The 26,506-nt window shown below is 40.3% G+C and overlaps 1 protein-coding gene across 1 annotated transcript; it reads left to right on the forward strand.

The window, feature by feature from the left end:
* The first annotated feature begins 833 nt into the window (after nucleotides 1-833).
* LOC137272334 (O-acyltransferase like protein-like) lies at nucleotides 834-20,972 on the forward strand. The gene is made up of 15 exons (XM_067804701.1): nucleotides 834-1,191; nucleotides 3,730-3,905; nucleotides 4,567-4,672; nucleotides 6,298-6,406; nucleotides 7,954-8,171; nucleotides 8,432-8,599; nucleotides 9,923-10,019; nucleotides 12,806-12,898; nucleotides 13,373-13,538; nucleotides 14,485-14,564; nucleotides 14,901-15,032; nucleotides 15,886-16,009; nucleotides 19,561-19,747; nucleotides 20,033-20,175; nucleotides 20,850-20,972. Exons 1-15 carry the CDS (start codon nucleotides 834-836, stop codon nucleotides 20,970-20,972), a joined length of 2,280 nt encoding a protein of 759 aa, XP_067660802.1.
* Nucleotides 20,973-26,506: the final 5,534 nt, after the last annotated feature.

A 26,506-nucleotide genomic window follows, 5' to 3' on the forward strand; every position in this document is an offset into this window, starting at 1 on the left:
AATACCGCCTCAACCCACCGTCAGTACCACCCCACAAGAAATACCGCCTCGACCCACAGTCAGTACTACCTCCACCACAAATACCGCCTCCACCCACCGTCAGTACTACCTCAATCACAAATACCGCTTCTACCCACCGTCAGTACTACTTCCACCACAAATACCACCTCAGCCCAACGTCAATACTACTTCCATCACAAATACCGCCTCAACCCACCGTCAGTACCACCCCACAAGAAATACCGCCTCGACCCACAGTCAGTACTACCTCCACCACAAATACCGCCTCCACCCACCGTCAGTACTACCTCAATCACAAATACCGCTTCTACCCACCGTCAGTACTACCACCACCACAAATACCACCTCAACCCAACATCAATACTACTTCCACCACAAATGCCGCCTCAACATACCGTCAGTACTACCTCCACCACAAATACCACCTCCACCCACAGTCAGTACTACCTCCACCACAAATACCGACTCCACCCACCGTCACTTCTATCTCAATCACAAATACCGCATCCACTGAAACACATCCACGTCACAACTTAGCACTCGTGAGTTAAATACATGGAAGCTTCGCGCGGACCTCGGTGTAGCCCCTCCGAATGACGACCTCATCGGTGGTGAAGGACTAGTCAGCGTTGCATTGCCATGTCACGGTAGTTTGAGGTCAGGTATACTGGCTCAGACCGATACTAACTTACATCACAAACAGACGAACAGTGGGATGGTCAACGTCTCTTGACAGTGTCAGGATTTCGTGAAGATAATCATTGTTTGTGAATGCTGATCGCGTTGATCGCCGTGGAGAGCGTTGCTTCTTGATGTGTTCGTACAGAATGAAATTGACAGATATGATCGTCTGGTTGTATGTGATGTCGTTGTGTGGTTGTGGTGTTGGAGGTGTCAGTGACTATGTGAGCATGCTGACCCGTGGTCTGCATCCCCTCCCCCAGCCTAATCTATCCTCGGGGGTGAAGGAGTCAATGGAGACCCTGAGACGGGCAGATATCATCCAAGTTGCCAGAATAATTCAAGATTCCAATGTTCTGCACCACAAGGGTGGGTTACTCACAGACCCCCGGGCCGTGGGAGCTAATGGCAACATCTCCACAAAGTGCATGGACCAAACTGCCAAGGTATTGGAAGCTTTGGTGGCTGGCAAACAGTGGGCATTGCAGAGTAAGTATAATATGTGAAAATATGTTATGCAATAAAACAGTACACGCATATTTCACATTTTCACAAAATCTTCACATTTTGAGCTCTTTGGCATATTTATCAATTGATTGAGTTTAGTATTACGCCACCCTCAGCAACATCCCTGCTTATTGCCACGTTGAACAAGAAACAACCAGGAAACAATCGTAAAATAGATCAACACCGTCTGTTTCGTCTTCAGACATTGGATAGTTTTTTAACCTGACACTTTTTCATATTCACATTTTAGTTTAGAGAGATTTTATTACTGTACATAAATCCAGTGATAATTGTGCCGTTTGTTTGTATGTGTCGCAAATCCAGACCAGCAGTTGAACATCGTTGTTAAATCGGGGCTTATCCTTTAATCTTATCACCATTCATGTAGAGGTGACACCCTGTTCTACATCGTGACTCAGACCTTTTCTTTTTTCTCAGCTTTAGGAACAATAGTCTGGTTTGGGCACTCATAGTCACCTGGCGTTTATTGTTTAACACTTTTACTTGAGATTTTTAAGTCGATACAGTGGAATACAGTAGTACTCACTGATATCAACACTTGAGTTAAAAGCACATGCTTCGTTGGACTACCGTCCTAGCTTTTAACACCAGGGTCAGTAAGTGTAGCTGAGGTTTATGCATTATGCATGGACTGTTGAGTGATATCGTATAAATATTTCCTGGCCATGAGTGAGTGAGAGAGTTTAGTTTTACGCAGCACTCAGCAATATTCCAGCTATATGGCGGCGGTCTGTAAATAATCGAGTCTGGACCAGACAATCCAGTGACCAACAACATGAGCATCGATCTGCGCAATTGGGAACCGATGAGAGCCTGACCACCCGATCCCGTTAGTCGCCTCTTACGACAAGCTGAGTCGACTTTTATGGCAAGCATGGGTTGCTGAAGGCCTATTCTACCCCGGGACCTTCACGGGATCCTCGCCATGATATCATGGTGCACAATGATATACAACAAATCCTTTAGTTTACAACTTGAACAACATTTGAAGAAACCCCAAAACGCAACATTTGGACTTTTTCTGTTGAAGGATAATCCAAATATGATATATGGGTAGTTTGTGAGCGATGACGGCCATTATGTATGAGAGTGCATAAAGGCATCCATGCCTGAAGTGAGTGAGTGATCAACAACATGAGCATCGATCTGGGAACCGATGACATGTACCAACCAAGTCAGCGAGCCTGACCACCCGATCCCGTTAGTCGCCTCTTACGAGAAGCACAGTCGCCTTTTATGGCAAGCATGGGTTGCAGAAGACCTATTCTATCCCCGGACCTTCACGGGTCCATGTATGAAGTGTATTAAATAGTGTGGTTGGGTTCTGTGCGAGAGTTCTCACATATGTTGAAGATTATGTGTATTCTAGGCGTCAATAATTAGGGTCATGAACACAATATATTTTTTTAACAAAATCCAAAATGACTTTCAAGGATGTGGTTATGTTTGATATAAATATTGAATAGTTCTGTGTCACGAAATGCTGGAAGTGCATCACATGAAATGAAAACAAGCTGGACCATTTCAGATTTCTTAACTTTAGGCTTAACAGGTTAAACAGGTCAAACTTTAATTAATAAAAAAGTACCGTATGTCACGTGTTTTCTCTTCAATTCATTATATGGATGGACACGCTCTCTCACACAAACTCTCTCTCTCCCTCTCTCTCTCTCTCTCTCTCTCTCTCTCTCTCTCTCACACACACACACACACACACATTTAACGTATTGAGTGGTAACCAAGGCAGTATGAATGCTTCCTTCAACCAAAGTGTTACCAGGGTAATACCGATTTTCTAGGAACGTTTCCAGTTACTAACGATATTAATGTTTTTCTCCCTCTACCATCACTGTGAAATACATCTGCTCCTTTGGTAACTATGGTAACATGCATTCTCTCTTTACCACAATTGTGAAACATTATCTTCCCCTTAGGTGACTACGGTAACATGCATTCTCTCTTTACCGCCATTGTAAAACATATCGTCTCCTTAGGTGACTATGGTAACATGCATTCTCTCTTTACCGCCATTGTAAAACATATCTTCTCCTTAGGTGACTATGGTAACATGCATTCTCTCTTTACCGCCATTGTAAAACATATCGTCTCCTTAGGTGACTATGGTAACATGCATTCTGTCTTTACCACCATTGTGAAGCATTATTTTCTTCTTGGGTGACTATGGTAACATGCATTCTGTCTTTACCACCATTGTGAAGCATTATTTTCTTCTTGGGTGACTATGGTAACATGCATTCTCTCTTTACCACCAATGTAAAATATATCGTCTCCTTAGGTGACTATGGTAACATGCATTCTCTCTTTACCGCCATTGTAAAACATATCGTCTTCTTGGGTGACTATGGTAACATGCATTCTCTCTTTACCACCAATGTAAAACATATCGTCTCCTTAGGTAGTTATGTTAACATACATGCTCTCTCTATCCTGAGTTTTGTGATGGTAACCATGGTAACACATGCTCTCTCTATTCCCCAGTGATTGATGCAGCAGGGAAACCAGGTAGTAGACTACTTCAGTTGAACCTCAACTTCCTGGGATCATACGAAGAGTGTTTGGGGGTCAAGGCCACGGAGACCATCAACAATGTCACAGAACCGCTCTTCAATGGGAAGTACTGCAAAGCCACCATCCCTCTTCAGCCCAGTTCCTCAGTAAGAATAAACTGTTAAGGATGTGAAAAATGCTGATTTATATTTTATATCTGACATCTTAAATGTTCAAAATTATTTCTCCGATTTTCATATACAATCTATTGACATTTGGTCAAGAACTAGGCATCGCTATGATCCATAGCCGTTCATACCGTCTGCTGATACACAGTATACTGGTATGAATAATTCATTTGTATGGGTAATATTATCTGTTAAATATTAAGGTTGTGAACAGATGCATTACCTTTGATAAGGAAACATACACATCCTGTTATTGATACACGTTCAGGTTTAGAGACACAGCATATACAGCAGCTAAGCCAGGTCGTCAATGAATAAATCTAGTGTTGGGTGTGCGTTTTACATGACAACTGACATTCAACTGACATGACATTCCTAAATCCGTGAAGATCCTGGTTAGAATTGAGTCTACAACACTGACGGGATCGGTTTGTCAGGTTCGCTAATTTGGTTGACTCATTCACTGTATCCCAGTGTGTATATCGATACACACCATACTGATCACTTGTCCAGACTCGATTACTTTAAGACTGCCAACCTACAGCTGGAATATTGTCAGGGTTAAATAAATAGGCCGCCATAGTAACGCATGTGAGGTTCAGTGAAGGTTGACTAAATCCATCCATGGGTAATTTAACAGGGCGCCACCCCAGGTGTTAATATTCCATCATTCACTGACATCAACATCGGACTTTGCTTTCCCGAATCCTGTGGTGGTGAAGATGTAACACTGATTCTTAATGACAGTAAGTATATCTACGTTTAGCAAGACTGTTGAAATGTTTAGCTGTTAATTTTGATTGCCACAAGATTGTTTTGTCATACACTGTTTTGTCATCATTGAGCTATAACCAGTGATTTAGTGGGATATTGCAGTGTTGAAGCAGATGCTTGTTATCTTTGTCTCCCTGCAGTATTAGAGCAGGCGCTTGTGTTTGTCTCCCTGTAGTATTAGAGCAGGTGCTTGTTGTGTTTGTCTCCCTGCAGTATTAGAGCAGGCGCTTGTTGTGTTTGTCTCCCTGTAGTATTAGAGCAGGTGCTTGTTGTGTTTGTCTCCCTGCAGTATTAGAGCAGGTGCTTGTTGTGTTTGTCTCCCTGCAGTATTAGAGCAGGCGCTTGTTGTGTTTGTCTCCCTGTAGTATTAGAGCAGGTGCTTGTTGTGTTTGTCTCCCTGTAGTATTAGAGCAGTACGTTTACACAGCTCGGAAAATCCAGGGAGAACTTTCCACAGAAAAGAAAACATTATCCCAGTCCTGATTTTCTTCAGCGTTATCCCAGTTTAAATGTTTTTCTTATTGTCCATCTTTCATCACTGGTGAGGGAATTCCGCCTTTTTCATACAGTTACTTTTTTTGTAATTCTTGTCTATGGGTCATCCCATTTCCGATATTCTCAAAGCTTTTCACTTTCCCCCTACTCACGATCGGACAAAATCGTCGGCGATCCGCAGTACTGAACTTCCTTGGTGTCATTGTATTTGTCTGCTGCTCAATCCCAACTCCCGACTGACTATTCTCCATAGTTCTGTACACTGTAGGCAGAGGAATGCCATTTCCACCAGCGAACCCTTTCGCATTAGTCACGCTCCTTTCAAAATCATGTAGACCAGCTTTCTTTTCACTTATGCTGTCAAATTTACCTTGGCAACAAAAGAAATCGACTGCTATAAGATACATCTTAATGTGGTAAGGTTCATTCTTCAGCCTACAAGAGTTGCCTCCCCATATCGAGTACCTTAGTACACGGTGTGACATCGATTTTAAAATTCTATAACCAGTATTAGGAAACAAAGATTCTCTGAATAATCTCCGGGAAAAGTGTATTTCTCTTCCAGTAGTGTGAAGCAGTTGCTTGTTGTATTTCGTTTTCATTGCTGTTGAAGCGGGTGCTTGTTTATGTTTGTCTCACTGCAATGTCAGAGCATTCACTTGTTATGTTTGTCTCACTGCAGTGTTGGAGCAGGTGCTTGGCATGTTTGTCTCCTTGGAGTGTTGGAGCAGGTGCTCGACATGTGTTTGTTCTCCTGCAGCACTGGAGAAAGCGCTTGTTGTGTTTGGTTTCCTGCAGTGTTGGATTCTGTGCTTGTTATGTTTGTCTTCTTGTAGTATTGCAGCAGTTGCTTGTTATTTCTGTCTACCTGCGGTATTGGAACTGGTGCTTGTGATGATTGTCTCCCTGGAGTATTGGAGCATGTGTTTGTTAAGTTTGTCTCCCTGTAGTACTGGAACAGGTGCTAATTATGTTTGTCTGTCTGAAATATTGGAGCAGGTGCTTGTTATGTTTGTCTGTCTGCGTTGTTGGAGCAGTTGCTTATTATGTTTGTCTCTCTGCGTTGTTGGAGCAGTTGCTTGTTATGTTTGTCTCCCCGCAGTGTTGGATCTGGTTCTTGAGCAGCTGAACATCACCACACAATTCAGGGTTAAGCGCTCTGTGTGCCAGGAAGAGGACCTTGAGTGGGACACTAAAGCCATCGCTGTCTTGTGAGTTGATCTGAGTACACCAATAACTTACCTGAATCTTTCTATCCCGAGGGATGATGTTAAGGTCTTGAGATGAACATGAAGGTACCAGGATGACCTCAGTATGAACGTCAAACTATTTCTTAAAGTTGTAAGCCATTCTATTGATTAAAGGTAGGGAATATTCCATTTTGGAACCAAGTTATATGATTGTATTACGAAAATGATTATTCCATTGACAGCAAGTTATGAATTTCAAACAAACACCCAAAATCCAAGTAAGGGTATTTCTGATATGCATTGAGCATTGTCTCGCCAAAATTCGTTTTTTACAGTGGAACGTTTCAGAGGGCACATTTTAAAGACGGAAACAGACTGAAGGTTGTTTTGCACTTTTTGATGGAGGGCATTTGTCAGGAAGGGCATTTTAGAAGTTTGTACAGGGCACAACATTGTGGCGTGAGCTCTTTACACATCTCCGTCAGTAAATAGCACATTGCAATCACAGCAACGACAGAGAAATAACGTTTGGTGAAATAGGACTATTAATGAAACTTTGGTCAAAGTGCCTCTGAAACTTGAAATTAGCTTAACAGAGCTGCATGTGTAAGACTGATTCATGTCTGATGCTCAATTGGTATGTTACAAATAGACAATCGCACTGCTGACAAATGATGGTATCTAGGGCAGCAGCGCTGGACCAAACAGTATGTTTTCAGATGAATGAAGATTAACTTTTGACTTCCTTGACAGGTACAACAGAATGTGATGTAGACGAAAAGGGTATTTTCCTGGTGGCAGTTAGAATGATTGTTTTGTGGGGTGACTCCGTAAATGTGTGGGGGGAGATTATTGTGACTGGCCGAGCACGGACATGACATGTCTGTGCTAATATCCTGTGCTCCAACATAGACAGAATGACAATACAAGAACATACAGTACTCGTATTGCTATGATATACCGCCAGCATTATTATAAATACACATCATGACATTTGCGAGTACGTCATATATTCTTATGTCTTTCCAATCCGGGGTTGCCTGGATTAAAACAATCTTACTGAGTCAGTGAATTCCAATCAGAGAGTGTGTTGTGTGTACATGCTACCATTGCTGCAACTGGTTTGGCTGATTCAGCCATATCGTTCCTGTTGTGAAATACGCAGGGCAAGCAGTTTCAGGACTTCCATTCTATGTTGTTATCAACAGATGGAACCGTACTTTCATGTTACCTATACACACTAGCATGATTGTCTTGGCAATGCGTCTGCACATGTCAGTTTAGTGCATGAGTGAGTATAGTTTTATGCCATCGTTAGAAGTATTACAGCAACGTCATGGTTGGTGACACCAGAAATGTGCTTCAAGCATTTGTGGGGAATCAAGCCTGAATTTCAGTGTGACGACGGAATTTTGTAACCCACTAATCCGTCAATTTGAAAACAAAAAGGCCATCATGTGATCTTTCTTTTCTAAACTGATGAATTACTGAAGCATGAAAGACTTCTGGTCCAGAGAAACATATTGCTCCTTGTTTGTGTAATATTTGTTCCATTGTTTTGTTTCTAGTGTGGTGGCAATGGTGTTTGTTGCGCTAATGGTGTTTGGCACCATCTATGACATCGTCATTATCCAGCTTCCACGCTGGTACATGTTGGCTGCTGAGGCGAATGGTTTGTTGAATGGAACTGACTCTCACTCATCACTGAACATCAAGCATAAACAAGAGGAGACAACTCCACTGATTGGCGAGAAAGGAAAACCAGAGTTTAGCCAGCCTCAACCAAGTATGTATTAGTAGAAGACAGTCTTTACTAACTTTAATTCTTGTTGACCTGTTCAGGAGGACTTGTTAGAATATACGATTCTCCCCATGTTAGTGAGTACATTGTGCCCGTGATACAACAAAAACTATGCCCTTGTTACAATCTTCATTATAGTCCCGAACCAATCAAAATGGTAAAAAATCTGCGTTTGGTTTAAATATATACAGCATGTCCTTGTTATGTGTACACATACGTACTCATATACACACATATCCTTGCAGGTCTTGGAGGCAAGATTCTGTTATCGTTCTCTGTGTACACCAACGCTTCCAAGATGCTGAGCACCAAACAGTCAGCTGGAAGTCTCACCTCCATCAACGGTATCCGATTCCTGTCTATGACATGGGTGATCCTGGGGCACACTTTCCTCTTTGGTATCTCGAGTGCAGGTGAGTCTGGATGTGTACAATATGAGCCAATGGGCCAATATCCAGTTGAGTGTTTCAGCAATTTTTGTTAGAAGAGTTGCGTCTGAGTCACCCCAGATTTTTGTTGGACACTTGATCAAAACGTACAGTATCTCTACTGTTGAAGATTCAAAGATCAGACGGAAAAGATGGAGACTCTAGTGCCAATGTCAACCCAAATGCAAAAATAATTCAGTGGTGCCAATATTAATCAATAGTTATATAGATATTATTCTGCAGAGTCGATGTAACTTTTAAATGGCAGTTTCGCATGAATATCTTCCATGGTATTTTATATCATGCATGATATGAATGATATCAATATCATTCCATAATGTTGCTTTTATGTCATGTCACGCCGAAGACCCGGGTTCGATTCCCCACATGGGTACAATGTGTGAGCCCCATTTTCTGGTGTCCTCCGCCTTGATATTTGCTGGAATATTGCTAAAAGCGGCGTAAAACCAAACTCACTCACTCACATTTATGTCATGCAGTATTATTCCGTGGTACCAATATCATCGTAGTATCTATATCATACCAGAGTGCCATTAACAATCCTACTGTCAATATCATTCCATAGCGCATCAAAGTGCCATTTTCATACCGCTGTGTCAGAATTATGCCACGAGGCCTTGGTTGTGACATGTGATTGATGGAGGTATTTGTGGGGGGTGTTTGTGGATGTTGATCGTTGAGGATGATTGTCAGCTGGGTATGAGGTGCGGTCTGATGTGGTTGAGGACGTAAAATATTTTTGTGCCAATATATCACATGTTAATGTTCATATTATACAACACTGTTGATATATTTCCACAGAGCCAGTATCACATTTTGATGTCATGACACCATGTCCTAGTACTCGTATTATACCACAGTGTTGGTATATTTCCAGTGTGCAAGAACCATATCTTAGCGCCATTATGCCACATCACAATGTCAATATAGTACTATGGTGTTAATGTATTTCCATAGTGCCAATATAATACGACCTGTGTTAATGTATTTCCGCAGTGCCAGTGTCATACCACAGTGTTGATATCATTCCTTAGTGTTAGTATCATTCCTTAGTATCAGTATACCATAGCGTCAATATAACTTCCTAGCGTCAGTATACCACAATGTTGATATCATTCCATGGTGACAGTGTCATACAAGAATGTTGATATTATTTGATAGTGCCAATATCAGTATGCGGTGATGACACCAAAATGTTGATCTTTTTTCATAGTGCCAGTATCGGTATGTGATGCTGACAGTGTACACAAGTATCATCATTGTGTGAGTGTTTGACATCTTTTACAGACAATTTCATCAGCTACTTCCCTGCTGTGGCCAAGCGCTTCACTTTCCAGGCCATTGTCAACTCTACAGTGTCTGTGGACTCCTTCTTCACTCTGAGGTCAGTGCTACACATGCTTGTTTCTTGAAGTTTTCACCCTACCCTGAACAATATTTCAGCAGGTAATGAATTATCAAATGAAATACAAGCATACTAACACTCCAGGGGACACAAGATCAAATGAGTTCGGTTTTATAACAAGCACAGGAATTCCTAAGAGTTAGCAAATATATGGACATTACTGCACACATATCTGTGACGTCATACATTCCACGAAGTTTAGTTTCATGATTTGTGGCATTTGAAATAGTATTTTAAGAGGTATAAAGCATGAATGACACTGTGAGAAATAGGTTATCACGCGAGTGTGGTTTGGGATGGTTAATATTCTGCATTTGGAATAATCACCGTATTTAGCAAGCCCTCGATGAGCTAAATACGTAGTGTTTTTTCCTAATTGATCAAATGACTTGACATGAAAACATGTTGGCCAAGTAATATTACATTATAACACATTGATCAAATAACTTGATATTTAAACATGTTGGTCAAGGGACATGACCATAGGACATACATGTCGTGTGACATGACTACCGTGCTACCTGAGTGACATAACATGAAATTGTGTTGTTCATGTCATACCCTGAAATTGTGTTGTTCATGTCATACCCTGAAATTGTGTTGTTCATGTCATATGAAATACAAATACGTTGGTCAAGAGACGTGGCATGAAAATATACACATGAGCATTAATTAAGCGCCACCAAAAATAATTGTAGAATGTAACAAAAGGGATCAAACCAGTCAACCAGTTATATTTAAATACACATGCATTTAGCATGAAATTCACGTGCTGACTCAAATGCATCCGGTTCATGCCAAAGTTCTTTCATGCTGAAACAGTGCTGAAATTTGGGACATGCCGAGGCGTAGGCTTTCTGAAAATACCAGATGGCAGATTACTGGTATGTATGAAGCTGGTTTGTCCTGTCGCAGCATTGGGTCCAGATTAAATATCAATAACACTGTCATTAGTCACCTTGTAACTAAACATGCGGCCACTGGTTACGTCAAGGATCGTCCCCAATCAGGGAGTCCGAGAAAGACCACTCCCTGTGATGAACGTGCCCTAGCTCGCCTAGTGAAACGCAACCCCATGGCCAATGCCAAAGATCTCAGAGCACAATGGAGAGTGGGTGTTCGTCTCTGAACCAGCACCCTCCGAAGGAGGCGCAGGTCCGCTGGACTCCGTGAACGTCGTCCAATCTGATTTCCCTTACTCACTGATAGACACAAGACTCAACGTTTGACGTAGTGTAATCAACGGCAAAACCACAATCTGAGGACCATCGGTCCGATGAAAGCCGTTGTCTTCCTCATGTTACTGATGGCCGTTGACGAGTTTGGAGGAGGAGTAATGAGGCTTATCAACAGCGGATGATCCATGCAGCTGAACGCTTTGGCAGTGGCTCTGTAATGGTGTGTGTGTGTGTGTGTGTGTGTGTGTGTGTGTGTGTGTGTGTGTGTGTGTGTGTGTGTGTGTGTGTGTGTATCGCCTATGACTATGAGCTGAATCTTGTCACCATTCAAGGGACACTCAATGGTCAGAGATACCAACAGGAAGTACTGGAAGCTGTCCCGCATTTTGATAACCACCCCTTCGCCAGTCGGCCACTGTTTATGGACCATAACGCTAGGCCCCATCGTTCCAGGGTTGTTATCGCATACTTGCAGAACAACGCAGTTGACAGATTACCTTGGTCTGCGAGTAGCCCTGATCTCAACCCAACTGAGAATTTATGGGACCATCTGAGACGTCAAGTTCAAGTAAAGGATCCACCTCTTCAAAATCTACAGGAATGTATCCAGTCTTTTCATGAGGAATTGCAGAGGATTCCAGTGATGCGCATTCGGAGTTTGATTACCAGCATGAAGGGGAGGGTTGCAACAGTTATCCGTGCGAGGGGAGGATACACCAAATACTGATGTAATCACCAAATACTGATACACCATTACTGCTGGCTTAGGATGAAACAGTGACCGTTTTTTAAGGACTTTGTATGCTTTGGACCACAGACATTGTGTGACCATAGTTTTGGACATGTTAGTAGTTGATGGATTGACAATTTAGATGGTTCACTTAACGAAATTATAACCATGTGTTTGGTTTCCATATCAAGAATGACCACTGTGTCGTGTTAAACACAATGTTATAGCATGAATCGAAAATGGGTGGTGCTTAATTAATGCTCATGTATATATGTTGGAATATATCATATCAGCGCGAGGCTTGCCTGGTCACCGCGCTGTTCATGTATTGTCTGTGCCTGGTAGCTTGCGGTCTGTTAACCTGAGGGTTACCTGGTTACCACGCTGTTCATGTATACTCTGTGCCTGGTAGCTTGTGGATTGTTAACCCGAGGGTTACCTTGTTACCGCACTGTTCATTTATACTCATGTGGGCTGCTAGTCTGTGACAGGTAGCTTGTGGTCTGTTAACCCGAGGGTTACCTTGTCATGTAATTTCCAGTGGGCTGCTAGTCTGTGACAGGTAGCTTGTGCTCTGTTGACCTAAGGGTTACCTTGTCATGTATGTTCTAGTGGGCTGCTAGTGACATTCATGTATTGTCTGTGACAGGTAGATTGTGGCCTGTTAACCCGAGGGTTACCTTGTCATGTATGTTCCAGTGGGCTGCTAGTCTGCGACAGGTAGCTTGTGGTCTGTTAACCAGAGGGTTGCCTGGTCTTGTATGTTCTAGTGGGCTGCTAGTGACATTCATGTATTGTCTGTGACAGGTAGCTTGTGCTCTGTTAACCCCAGGGTTACCTTGTCATGTATGTTCCAGTGGGCTGCTAGTGACATTCCTGGTACTGAAAGAGATGAGGCGGTCTGGTGGCAGGGTCAACTGGTTCATGTTCTACTTCCACAGGTTCTGGAGGTGAGTGATGGTGGATGAGGAGGGTTTGTTGCCTGAGATAGATGTGAGAGGTTGTCATGGAAGACTACTGAGAGACTTGTGACAGGTTATTCATGGAGTGATTAAGGGTGTTTGTGAAAGGATGGTTGTTAGAGATGATTGTTAGCTTACAAGTGGTTGTGAGAAATAGCGGTGAGAGATGCGATGCAGATGATAATAAGTGGTGTTTGTAGGAATATGGTTGTGAGAGGTTGTTTTGGGAGGCGCCGCCGTTCAACAATTCTGACTAAAGCCAACAACAATGGTTGTTATCAAAGGAAATGTCTTTGATGACTGACCGCCTAGAAATGTTAACCCTCATCACTGACATACACCTGTGTGTCATTGGAAGTGATGTGTTGATTATATTCGCTGTCAGCATAATCCCCGTTCATACATTAGACATGTGGCATTTAATTTGATGGAAACCATAGTAACTATTTGTATGTATTTTAGACTGACGCCTCCTTACATGTTTGTGATGATGGTGTACGTCCCACTGTTCCCCTACATCAGTAACGGCCCACTGTGGCCTCAGCAGGGTATCGAGATCAATCAGTGCCGGAACTCATGGTGGACCAACTTGCTGTATGTCAACAATCTTGTCAATACCAAGGAGATGGTAAGTGTAAACACACACCGATTTATAGTGTTTCCCCAGTGTAATTTAGTCCAAAGTCTGTGGTAGATTAGGTTGAAAGACCACCATGCTTGTCACATGTATGTGATCCCAGATCTAGGGACCAGAATATCTATGTGATCCTGAAAATGTGAACCTAACAGTTGGAAACAATATTACTCACTGCCACGGGTACCGCCCCACTCCCCACCAAGAAATTGTACCGCTAAGAAACGTATGACGTCCTAATATTCCTCATACAGTGCACGGAGTTCAAAATCCGTTCGATTAGCTGTATTTGAATTCTCTATGTAGACATATTTTTCACTGCTTTTTAAAAACTATTTTATAGATTGAATCGTTTGCACTCTCAACTTACATAATTAACCTTTTTGTAGCAGTTTTAAGCTTGACCTAATATTTTTCACTGATTTTAAAAATCAAGTCAAGAGGCAGACGCCATCTTGTTTAAATGTCATATAATCGGTAGCGATCTTCCTAATAAATAAATACATAAATAAAATAAAAAAGATAAATACTTTGTATGCTTCTCTCGAAGGGAATACGGTACCATGATCTCCGAGCCAGTAGGGTAGGTGAGGAAAAACGCTACATAGAGGCGTGCAGTGTCCAGTTTGATTTCCTGGCTGATTCAGCGGAGGTAGAGGTTCATAAATACTTCCGGTCTTATCTTGACGATATATATCACAATATATCACAATACGTCGAATTAGGGTTGATGATGGCTACATGCTAGTGTGAAAGGGCACGTTTTACAACAACAGTACCCTTTTTGTCTTACACATTTTCATTATAAGTTTGTCATGTGTTAGAAGTAACTGGTGTATTTTTTGCGTCATGTCGATTCATATTTTCCACATTAACCGAGAGTTCTATGGCCACAATAAACCCACCATGGCTTATGTCCGATGGAATTTCCCTGTTTCAGTGCCTAGCCTGGTCCTGGTATCTGGCCAATGACATGCAGTTCTACATCCTATCTCCTCTCATCTTTGTGCCGCTGTTCTTGTGAGTGAACTCAATTAGATGTGATGTAAACAATGCCCAGAAAAAAGCCAACAAAATATTTACTTAAAATAACAACAGCAAAAACGTGACTGTAAATATTTCAGTGCTGGAATTAACTGATAAAAGTAACTGACCTACCGTTCTCACTTTGGGGTATATACTCATGTTTTATTGCTGAAATATTGATGTAAGGATTTCGGGAAAGTAATAGTAACCTATTCTTTCGTTTCAGGATATTTATATGTTTTGTTATCGAAAATAAGTCCTGTATGATTGTGTTTAATTACCCGATTCTTCTTTTCTTTGTAAATTTACCCGAGTATTCTTTACATGTAGTTCTGGCATCCTGGGCACGATCGCAGTCTTGGCATTCCTCCTGGCAGTGTTCATAACGGCAGGTGTGATATCCAGGGTAAACAACATGTCCGCGTCAATGACAGCAGGCTTCGGAGGAGGGGGAGGAGGAGAGTAAGCAGAGTTACTCCCCTTCACACTTATTTCGAATAGCTAGGAATCAAGGAGAATCGGCCAGGAAAAAAATGTTTTCAAATTACGAAATGCATGTGGGAGAAAAATTCAAAGTAAACCATTTTTCAAGTTTTGTAAGAATGACACTCCCAAATGCCACGTTTTTATGCGGTTCGGCGGCGTTCTGATGAAGCATTCTGGATGTTCTGAATGTATTCCAGGTGTATTCCAGCTTCAGTCGAAATATTCCGATCCATTTGAAGATTATTCCAACTGAAGTCCAGCTGCAATCGAGATACATTCCGACTCATTCGAGGCGCATTCGAGACATTCTGACAGGATGTGAAGTCGCTTGTCTTTTCTATTCTCCCTCGAATATGTTCAGAATACTTAAAATGCATTTAGAATGCAGTACCAATACAAATACAGTTCGAATGCACCTCACATGCCGATATCCGACATTCGATATTTTTCCACTTCAAATGTACCTCGAAAGTTTTGAACGTGTTACAAGAATTGCCCCGAATAGTTGGAATGCATTGGAAATGCTGTAAGAAGTTTTAGAATTCAGTTCAAATTTCCAGGAATCTCCAGAAATGTTCATTCCGACAGCGTTCCGGCTCATTACGCCTTAAGTATAACGGAGGTATAAACTTCTGCTTTATGTCTCATATCCGTCAAGATTGAAGATTCTATTACAAATATTTAATTTCATTGTTGATATTGTTTGTATTGTCTACATTTCGACATCTTGCTCTTATTGATCATGTTTTTTAGCATTCTTGGTCACTTAAAAGCCCTGTTGTCTGCTACCCAAGTCGACGTGAAATGCATGAATTCATTTGTTTTCCAGGGACCCCATGGCCTACTTCTATGACTACTACATTACACCGTACTGTCGCATGGGGTCATATATCGTCGGCATGGTAACCGGCTATCTCTTGTACAAAACAGACTGCAAGATCAAACTCAACAAGGTAACGTGTGCAAGATTAAATATACAAGCACTCACGCACGCACACACATTCATACATACATACAGACACACACATACGTACAAACATGCATGCACGCACGCACGCATGCACATACATAGATACATACATACATTATCATCATATACATGCACCATTATCATCTGCCATAACGACACAGAGCATTTTATGTCATAGACACATTCTGTATGTAATACCATAGCAAGCTAGCAACATGCAGCTGTATGTTTTTGCTATGCAACATGATACACATTTTGTTGCATGAGATACAATATGTTGGTATAAGATACATATGTTACTATCGTATATAATATATAGTATGTAACAATGGTATAATGCACAATCCGCTAACACATTATATACTGCTATATATCAACAACTGTATATTGATGTGGCGCGATAACAGTATGCTGCTAGAATAGGATAAACAGTTATGGTATAATATACCCTGTGTTGCTATGATACGAATAATTATGCAAAAAGCATACAACGTAATATGTTGCTTTGAAGTAATACTACAAGTAATTGCCCGATTGAAGTAATTGCTTTGAAGTAATACTAGTATATTATGTTGCTATTTTAAATTGCTATGATTTGACATACATTAAGTTGCTATGATATAGCATACAGTACGTTGCTATGTTATAACATTCAGTATGTTGCTACGATATAACAAATATTGTGTCAGTGGCATAATTCACCATATGTTGCATTGATGTAACACATCATGTAACATGTTACTGTAATCTAACATACAGTACTTTGCTATGATATGACAAATTACAATGGCATACCTTACAATGTTATGCTTTGATTTAACACATTATTTTGCTATTTTAGGTTTTACAACAAATTCCTATGCTATAACAGACAGCGTGTTGTTATGATATAACATACATTATGTTGCTATGATATAGCATACAGTATATTGTCATGATATAACATAGCAATTTTGAACAATTTCACTTGCCTAGGGTAACATCACATGTGTCATATGCTTCGTTGTGGGGCAAGACTGAAGTCGTAGAAACTCTCAGGTCGTCAAACTGCCGGTCACCCATCCGAGCACTACCCACGTCCATTGTTGCTTAACTTCACATGATTGTGAACTGAGCCCTATGCACATATGATGTAACGTACAGTTTGTTGCTTTGGTATAACATAAATATTTTGCTACGATGTATGTTGTTATGACGTATCATACACTGTTTCTACGATGTAACATACATTTTGTTGCTAAAGATGTAACATAATGCATGTTGCTACTATGTAGCATGCACTGTCGCTATGACAGATCATAAATATGTTCATGTGATATAACATAGCGTATGTGGATCAGATCATTTGCCTTGATGAGGTGTGGAGTGAGCGAGTGAATTCGGTTTTACGCCGCACTCAGCAATATTCCAGTTATATGGCGGCGGTCTGTATGTAATAGTGTCTGGACCAGACATTCCAGTGATCAACAGCATGAACATCGATCTGCGCAATTGGGAACCGATGATATGTGTCAACCAAGTCAGCGAGCCTGACCACCCGATCCCGTTAGTCGCCTCTTACGACAAGCATGTTTCAGTCTAAGTAAACATAGGCTACTCTGAGTCTATCATACACAGAATGTGGCGTCAGCTATCACCGCCAAATAAAATGCGAGACGGTCAAACGGATTAAACCAGTAACACAAACTATATATGCTTCCGCATGACTTACAATTTCCTTTCAAAACCACCATTGACTAATCTCTTCAATTCTTTCAGAATTCAGGTTTAGGTTCTATGTGAAGAGTTTTTGGATTTTCTCCTCCTCGTTGTTGACACTGATCTCTCAAACAAACGAAAATCGCATAAAACAGAAATATTTGACCTGCAGTTAGCACACATTTCCACAAAATGACATCCTGGAGTATTGACAAACACGCTATTTTCAGCGACTGTTAATTCACTGTTGTTTATTCACTGAATAATGGTGTCCTCTATGTGTATCACTCGGATGCAATCGTGCGGAAAAACATTCAAAATCGTTCGAGTGCAAACGTTTTCGAGGAAGCTCAAACGGTATCTCCGAATGTTAACTTTTGCGATTTGTTAAGGTGTGCTCTGATTGGCTAATTAAGAAGGCTAGCTGACGCGACTTTCTAGGAAGGCTTGTTGAACTCAGTTTGGCAGCGAACTGATAACACTGAGCCTATAAGTTTAGTGAGACTAAATTCTGATTGTCCTCAAACGGCAGGAGTTTCTGATTGTCTCATAAGTCCGGCGGTTAAAAAATCCCATAGCCCGACGCCCGGGACAAGTCAGTTTTCATTTCAGGCAATCAAATAATTGTATATTACTAGGTAGTGTACTAGGGCTACTACATAATTTCCGCTTACGGTTTCAAACTACAAATAAACTTGGATCCATTTCATATCTATACAAAATGTAGGTATTAAATTTCGCAGTGATAATAAAGTAGGGTTATTTTTCTTTGCTATTTATCACTATTGAATAAATAGTCTAGTAAACATTAACGTAAAATACCATGCTGATTTATTCTTTCATAATTTCACCACGATCATGTCACAGAAATCAGTGCAAGTTGAAAATTAGTCAGGACAAGTGACTAAAAAACATAAATGAACCCCTGCTTGTATGTTGGGTAAGATTTTCTGTCATAAGGCAGACTGTTTGTTGTGGGTAAAATAGTTTGTCATCAAGAGATGGTTTAAAGTGCATGTTCTCAAACGAAAGGTAAGTTTGTCCTCGTAAAGTGCGTAAGATTGTTTGTCTCGAAAGGTGGATAGTTGGCACATATCATACCATGCATGGTATTCATTGCCCATAAGGGAGTCGTGGGATAGTCTAGACATTTAAAGCATTCGGTCATCGCACTGATGGCCCGGGTTCGATTCCCCACATGGGTACAATGCGTGAAGCCTATTTCTGGTAACCCCTACCATAATATGGCTGTAGTATTGTTACAAGTGATAAGGACTATTTTCATTCATACTCCAAAGTTACACGTACAGAACCACTGCCAAGAGAAGCAAAACTGAGTATATAATGTCTTCTGCCCAACATGGGGCGATGGGGATAGCCTAGTGGTTGAAGCATTCGTTCATCATACCTAGGCCCCAGGTTCGATTTCCCACAATAGGTACAATGTGTGAAGCCAGGTTCTGGTGTCCCCCATCGTGATATTGCTGAAACATTATGCCAAAGACGGGGTTACACCAAATTTATTCACTCACTATTCGACTGTGGTCCGTAAATAGTTAATGAACCTGGAGCAGACAATCCAGTGACTGACACCATGAACATCGACCTACGCGTCTACCAATACTCCCTTTAGTCGACCCTTAGGAAAACATGGGTCGACGGAGATCATTTCTTATCCGGATCTTCAATGATCAATGATCAAAACTAAGCTCCCTCTCTCACTCAAACCAGGCTAAAGCACCGTGAGCAGCAGAATATTGTTGATCATATCACAGCTTTTATATATCGATATACTGCCTTATATACAAACACGAAGGCCTTTTTGTGTTGTTTCAGTGGCTTGTGCTGTTGGGCTGGTGTGTAGCAACAGCGTCAGCTCTGGCTGTGCTGTACGGTATGTACGATGTCAACAACGGTCACCCAATCTCCGTGGACGTTGCAGCATTCTACAACGCAGTTCATAGGTCGGTGTGGGGCGCATGTCTGTGCTGGGTTATCTTCGCATGTGCAACAGGTTACGGAGGTGAGACTCAAACATCACACTGGCCATTAATCTCTGAAAGCGCTGCGTAAATCTATTATGAATAACGCAGTCAGTAAAATTACACCTTCTCAGTAAAGTACAGATTCGTTTACGTTTGGGGGCCGAGTCTCATGTGGGATTGTACAATTCAGTCAGTAGATTTGCTTGTTTGGCCATGTTTGGGTTGGTTGTTTAGAAAATGCCAAGTCAACAAGCTGACATTACTTTTGTCTGTTCGACCGCTTCCTCCATAATACACTGTGTAATAATGGGGATGATTTTCAGGTTTTGTGAACACTCTGTTGTCGTGGTCTGCTTTCGTCCCTCTTGGTCGACTGACGTACTGCGCCTATCTTGTACATCCCATCGTCATGTACATCTTCTTCTCCTCCCAGCATACACTTCTCCACCTCTCGGACATCAATGTGGTGAGTATGTTCAGTATACAGCATAACTCCCAGCATGCACCATAACTCCCAGCATGCATCACAACTCCCAGCATGCACCGTAACTCCCAGCATGCAAGCACAGCTCGAAGAATACATAGTTATGCATAGTGAAGAAGAAGAAGTTTTAAGAATTAACTTATTCATTGCGAGAGATATTTCGGTGTAGATGCTTACTGAGTCACCCAGTAACTTGCTTGACCTGCATCTTTACACTTATATAGGCAGACATAATATGAGTACAACTTTGTTTACTGGAAAACACCTGAGTAATCTTAATCTTAATCTTAATCTTAATACCAAGCAAGAAATACACTTGACAATGTACAAACTTTATGCTTTGTCATATGTTTCTCATTGTTATTAAAGTAGTATTGATTAAATGAAATGAATGCACTACTGTACATGAACCATAAGCTTTACATCTGTAAATGATTCCAACGACATTGAAAATATGGGGATCCGATTATATATCATAGAGTTACTGTGTGTGTGATATGACATGTTGCAGGTGTACTGAGGGTAATGTAGTTGGTTGCACGTGTAATATGTGTGTTGCTGTATGTTGTTGATGGTGCACTGTGTCAGAAGCTGTAGTTTGTTGCAAGTGTACTATGTTAAAGGTGAAGTGTGTGCAATGGTGGATGTCTTTACAGGTTGTCTGGTTTCTGGGTTTCCTCATCTGCTCTAATATCGCCGCCTTCGTCGTTTCCCTGGCGTTCGAGTCACCCATGATGGGATTGGAGAAGGCATTATTGAAGAGAGAGAAAAGCAGCTAATGACAGCAGACGTGTCACCATGGAAACCAACCATTGGTGAAACGTCCTCAGAAACTATACGTAAATCATCTTCTGTAGCTTTTGACTGAGGAATCTGTTATTTATTATGACCAAGCTCAAAACTAGCAAAGGTACTTTCTTGATTTAAGAGTTTCGGTTTAATCAGTGTACAATGGTCTACTAGTGTAGGTTTATCTCCTACCTTACGTTAAGCCCCCCTCATTTCCATACACAAACTCTTACAGTGTAAGACCGTTTTCACGAAGTCTACATGTAGTTTTGCCTTACCGGCTACAGTGTGTTGTGAATAGTCTCTGGAAAATCTTTCAAACTGAAATTTAAGATGATGTCAAGGTTTACAAACTTGTATTGGAAGATTAACATGATTGGACGACATTGAAGGGCTGGAGGTCTTTCAGTGTGAACTTCAATGTGTCCACTACAACCTGAGTTTTCTATTTTGCCTAAACCTCTGGTGACTTTCTGAGGGTGAAGGTCACAAAAGGTGACATGAAAAAAATATGTCTCAAACTTCAGGGAATATGTGCCATAATATTTATCAAATTATTTACTTATTTGTGAAGACTATTTATAGAACTATCACGGTTTATGCTATCTGTTTGAACATTATTCATTGTTAAAATGTGACTGGTGGTTACTTGCACCTAAAACCCTTGAGTCCTCTTGGTGACACGATCACAACAGATCCTGATATGGAACATGGCACTTACCTCATGTTCACCGCGAAATCCTTTTCTATTTTAGTTTTTTTTCATAATAGAATAGACCTATGTCACGTATACTATGAAATCTTTATTATCAATAATGGTTGCTGGAGGCGGCAGTATGTGACTTTCTTTGACTATTAATGCAACAGCATTATTTTCGGTGCAGAGTTGAATTCTCATAAACATTCATAACATTATTATTATTTCTTCTTCAAACAGTTTGGGGGTATTTGAGATTGGGATGCTTCATTTTAAATGCAAACACCTTTCACCTCTAAGCTGTAGAATAACAGTTGCAACTGAACAGGTCGGGATGAATGATGAAGTTTGTCTTTCAATGACACTCGTGTACAGATGAATCATATGTTTAGCATTCACATTTTATCTTTTTCGTAATCCTGACCTTACATCATACCATATTGGTCTTGTGATGTATTATATAATATGTCTGTATTTTCAGAATAAGAAATCCAAGCTAAGATACCTCGCAATGTTTACGCATGACGGTACTTACCTTGCTTTGTTTCGATTGTCGTCATATGTGCCAACCAGTATAATGACTTTACATTGTCAGAGTGTAGGATCTGCTGTCTATTCCTTATTGTCTGTTGTCATTTCTCTGTTAGTCCCTCCAGTTTCAAATCATCGTCAGTCACGGCTGATTCAGAGTTTAATGTAAGTGGAATTGGATCTGTTATATTTGCCTAACCTCTTTAACTCTCATATTCATTAGATTGAAGCCCTAAGACTAGACAGGTCAAAACGTAAAAGGAAACGTCTGGTCCATTTCGCCTCATTTTATCTCATGTCACGCTGTCCCTCGTGGGACCAGGTTTGTGAATGATATGCAATGGTGTATGGTGTAGGAAAGTATCCCCAGAATGTTTCTATCCCATCATCTCGTTTAGGACATGTCTGTCAGTGTGTTTAAACACCAAAATTAGCTGCAGGATCTTTCAATCATACTTTCTTTGGGTGAGTGAGTTTAGTTTGACGCAGCTTTTAGCAGCATTCCAACAACACCACATCAGGTGACACCAGATATTGGCTTCACACATTGTACCCATGAGGTGACTTTGAAGTCTTCCGTTTTAATCGCTGGACTGTTCTATCGCCCCTACTTTCTCTGAACCTGGTATGACACTGATGCAACACAATTTGAAATACGTTTCTTTGGGCTATCAATCTTCAGCGTCTTACTTGTAGCTTTATTATCTGTAGAGATGGCATTTGAATTGAGAGTGCTCACCTCTTGCAGTTCTGTCCAAGGTATGAGGACGTTGACCTCAAATATAACAATGGGATGAGGAGATGTTTGTTTGCAAATAGTTTTACACTTTATCGGAATGGTTTTATTACGATACATTACTTTTCACTGTATTCCATGTTGTTCCATCATCCACATTGCCGTATCTAAGCAGACCACTTCTGTATAAGTTAGTACCAATAAGTATATCATGACCTTTCACCTCTGACCTTTTAGCTTGAACTTTTACCTCCAGCTTCAACCTTTCACCTCTGACCATTCACCTTTTGGATTGCCAGAGGCACATTCAGAATGTTGCTTATTCTGTTTTTTTTATAATATCACATGACATTTTGGCTTGACCTATCACATCCTTGCCAACTTATTAGATCTATGTGTCATATATTGCCTTTTAGTGTGACCTTTCAAAATCCATATTCATTACAAGCGACTATGCACTAAACCATTTGGCCATGCAAGAACTTTCTTTAGAAAGGCGTCAAAATCTGATCTGTGCCAAATAATTGATGTTTATTAATGTCCATGCCTAGTTAACCATTTACCATAAAGATCTGCCTGTTACTTTTTATGTACTCCCTTAAAGTATCACAACTTTGAAACTTTACATACATTTGGGCTATGCTTGTATGACTGCTTGTGAAGAACATGAGAACATTTTGTAATTTGGACAACCATTTTTGAGGAAATATTTATTCTAAAAAATTGTATGATGTTATGGTTTTTCTCCAGGTTGTTTGTTTTGTACTTTTTGTTGTGTTTGCTTTTGAGAGATGAAATGTTGCCAAATATTTTACAGCAATGTTTCAAATTTTGTCATTAGTTGATATTAATGTGAATCGATTGTGCTTATTGTGGCAAATTGTATCTGGCATTTGATACATAGACTTTGAATAGTATACGTAACTGCAATTATATAGTCTATCCGTCACATATTAAAAAACCCAGTTCATCTGTTTTTTATATGTTCACACTTTTAATCTGTCTCAATGAGTATTATTATATATTGCTGGTTTTCCCAGTAAGTCTTCATAACTGTGCCATGTTTATTTGCTCTCTTTTGCCTCATGCATTTCGTTGGGATGGTGTTTATATTACCGTTTACACAACTTTCTTATGAATCGGTCAGATTTTGCTGCTGTTTCTCTTTTCAGTCTTGGGTGTTTATATCTGTGCTGCCTTTCTCAAATCTCAGTAGTATGTATGCTGCCTGTCTCAAATCTTGGTTGTAGTTTTTATGTTGCTTTGCTACACTCTCAGTAGTATATGTTCTATGCTGCTTTTCTCAAATCTTACCCCGATAGCGTTCATAGTTGGCCTAACGCTAGCAGACGTTGGCCCGACATTGGCAAACGTTGGGCCAATGTTGGGCCAACTATGAATGTTATTTGGGTAGTAGTTTATATTTATGCTGACTTTCTCAACTCTTAGTAGTTGATGTTTATGTCACTTTTACTAAGCACTCAGTGTATATATTGGGCTACTTCTTTTCTCATCTCTAGGTTGTATGTATTTATACTGCTGTCCTTTATTTTCTAATGTTTATCAGACAGAAACCCTCCCCAGTGTTTTGACATCAAAGATCTTCCCACAATGTTTCTGTCTGTGCTTGGTGGCAATACACATATAAGGTTCCAATCATTTTGTGTTGTGTAGAGATGGTGAGGGGTGCTGTTTTTGTTATGTATATATTTTTCAGTCGTACTTGATCTATTTCTCTGAGGATAGAAGCCAAACGGATGCCTTGTAGACCAGGCACTACGTTCGGTGTCACGAAATTCATGTGTAGTGAGAGAGCGAGTCACATCGGCAATATTGCAGCCATATCGTGACGAGAACACATGTCTACACATTTGTCTCAGCCGATACGCTACAGAACTCTCTAATCGAATCAGTGAAGTTGATTTCGTCCCTAGAAACATTTAAATCCAGTTTTAAACCCACCTTGTCAATCAAAATACCTAAACACTCATACCATTGTGAAGAACTCGTCTGTCTGTGTTACCACTGTTCTGAGCCAATGCGTTTGCGCATACCTCCATGGCGATATAGCGCAACATAAGTGCTATTATTATTATGTTATTGTTGTTGTTGCTCTGTCTACAAGATGTACTTGTAGGTTTCAAGATTGATTGTGTCATAGTTCTATTTCACAATAATAGTCACACTGTGCGCCTTGAACATCCTTTGTGCGCATCGAGCTGGGTATGAAGCAGGGAATGGTGCTTAATTAATATTTTAAATTATGTATGAAATATTCTACCATGACTTCAGTAAATACTGGATTGTGGTTGGTTAATTAATTAAAGGGCTATACAGAGGTATATGATCACGTTATATTTACCTCTCGTATTCCAACACAGTATATGCTTGTTTAACATCTTAGGGTAATAAACATAATATGTTGGAAAGTCAGAGATATATAAGGAGATTTATACTAGCTCTAAATGTATGCGTTTGGTTTTAAATGAAATTTAGCACCATTATAATTTCATGATATGCCTCTGATTCTGAAAACCTGTATTTTATCTCCCAGTTACGTTGTTTGGACTGATTCATTAACGTAATACTGACGTGACAGTTTGCAGCACATTTACACACTGAATGAGAGCATTTTGTTTTCACTTGTGCCAATATAGTCATGAGTTGGCCTCTATTCTGTCGACTCTGAAACATGCAATGATATCATGCATGATGTCTTAGATTACTTTGATGGCTATCAAAGAAAGGGCGTATACAGTAAATAGGTTTTGTCGCTTAGAAGAAAGGAAATTAGGACAATCTTTCATTTGACTTATTTAGTTCACCAACATTGAATTTTCCATTCGAATATTAAACCTACGTATTAAAAAGGTCTAAATTGAATTAAAAAAAAGTTGGAAAAAAGAATGATTGAATACGTGGAGCTTGTAAATACATGCAGTTCAAACACCACCTTGTCTGCCAACAAGTCAATGCAAATCAAACAATGGACTACACTCTGTTGGTAGGAAAATGACCCATCTGAGTCTATTTTCAAAGCTTTCCATGTTTTCTTTATATCTGGAAACATCAATTGAAGGAACATTTTTTGCACATCAGGAAACTTTTGAAAGACCGATATATAATGTTCAATGGATTATTTTCTTTTGCTTAAAGTATACAACATGTATACCATGAGAAGGGTCAGATGCCATCGAGTCCTGCATAATCATTGTATGTAAGGTGTCAAGCCAATTGTATGTAAGGTGTCAGGCCCATTGTATGTAAGGTGTCAGGCCCATTGTATGTAAGGTGTACAAATGTGTTACATGGAAGTAGTTTTACATATTCGGACACATTTTTTGACACGTATACCCAGTTAACAGAAAAAAGTAACGGAAAAGCCATTTTAAAAGAATTTATTGCATCAATTTAATAGTAATGGTTTCATTTATTTTCAATGGTAAAAAGATGTAGATGTTTGTCTTTATGTCTGTTTGATGTTATTGTTGTGTTTCCGTTTATTTGAGTCCACGAGACGGTGAGTATGGCCACCATTGGCGTCAATAAAAGACTGGACA

This window comes from Haliotis asinina, chromosome 2, assembly GCF_037392515.1.
Source record: "Haliotis asinina isolate JCU_RB_2024 chromosome 2, JCU_Hal_asi_v2, whole genome shotgun sequence".
NCBI lineage: Eukaryota > Metazoa > Mollusca > Gastropoda > Lepetellida > Haliotidae > Haliotis > Haliotis asinina.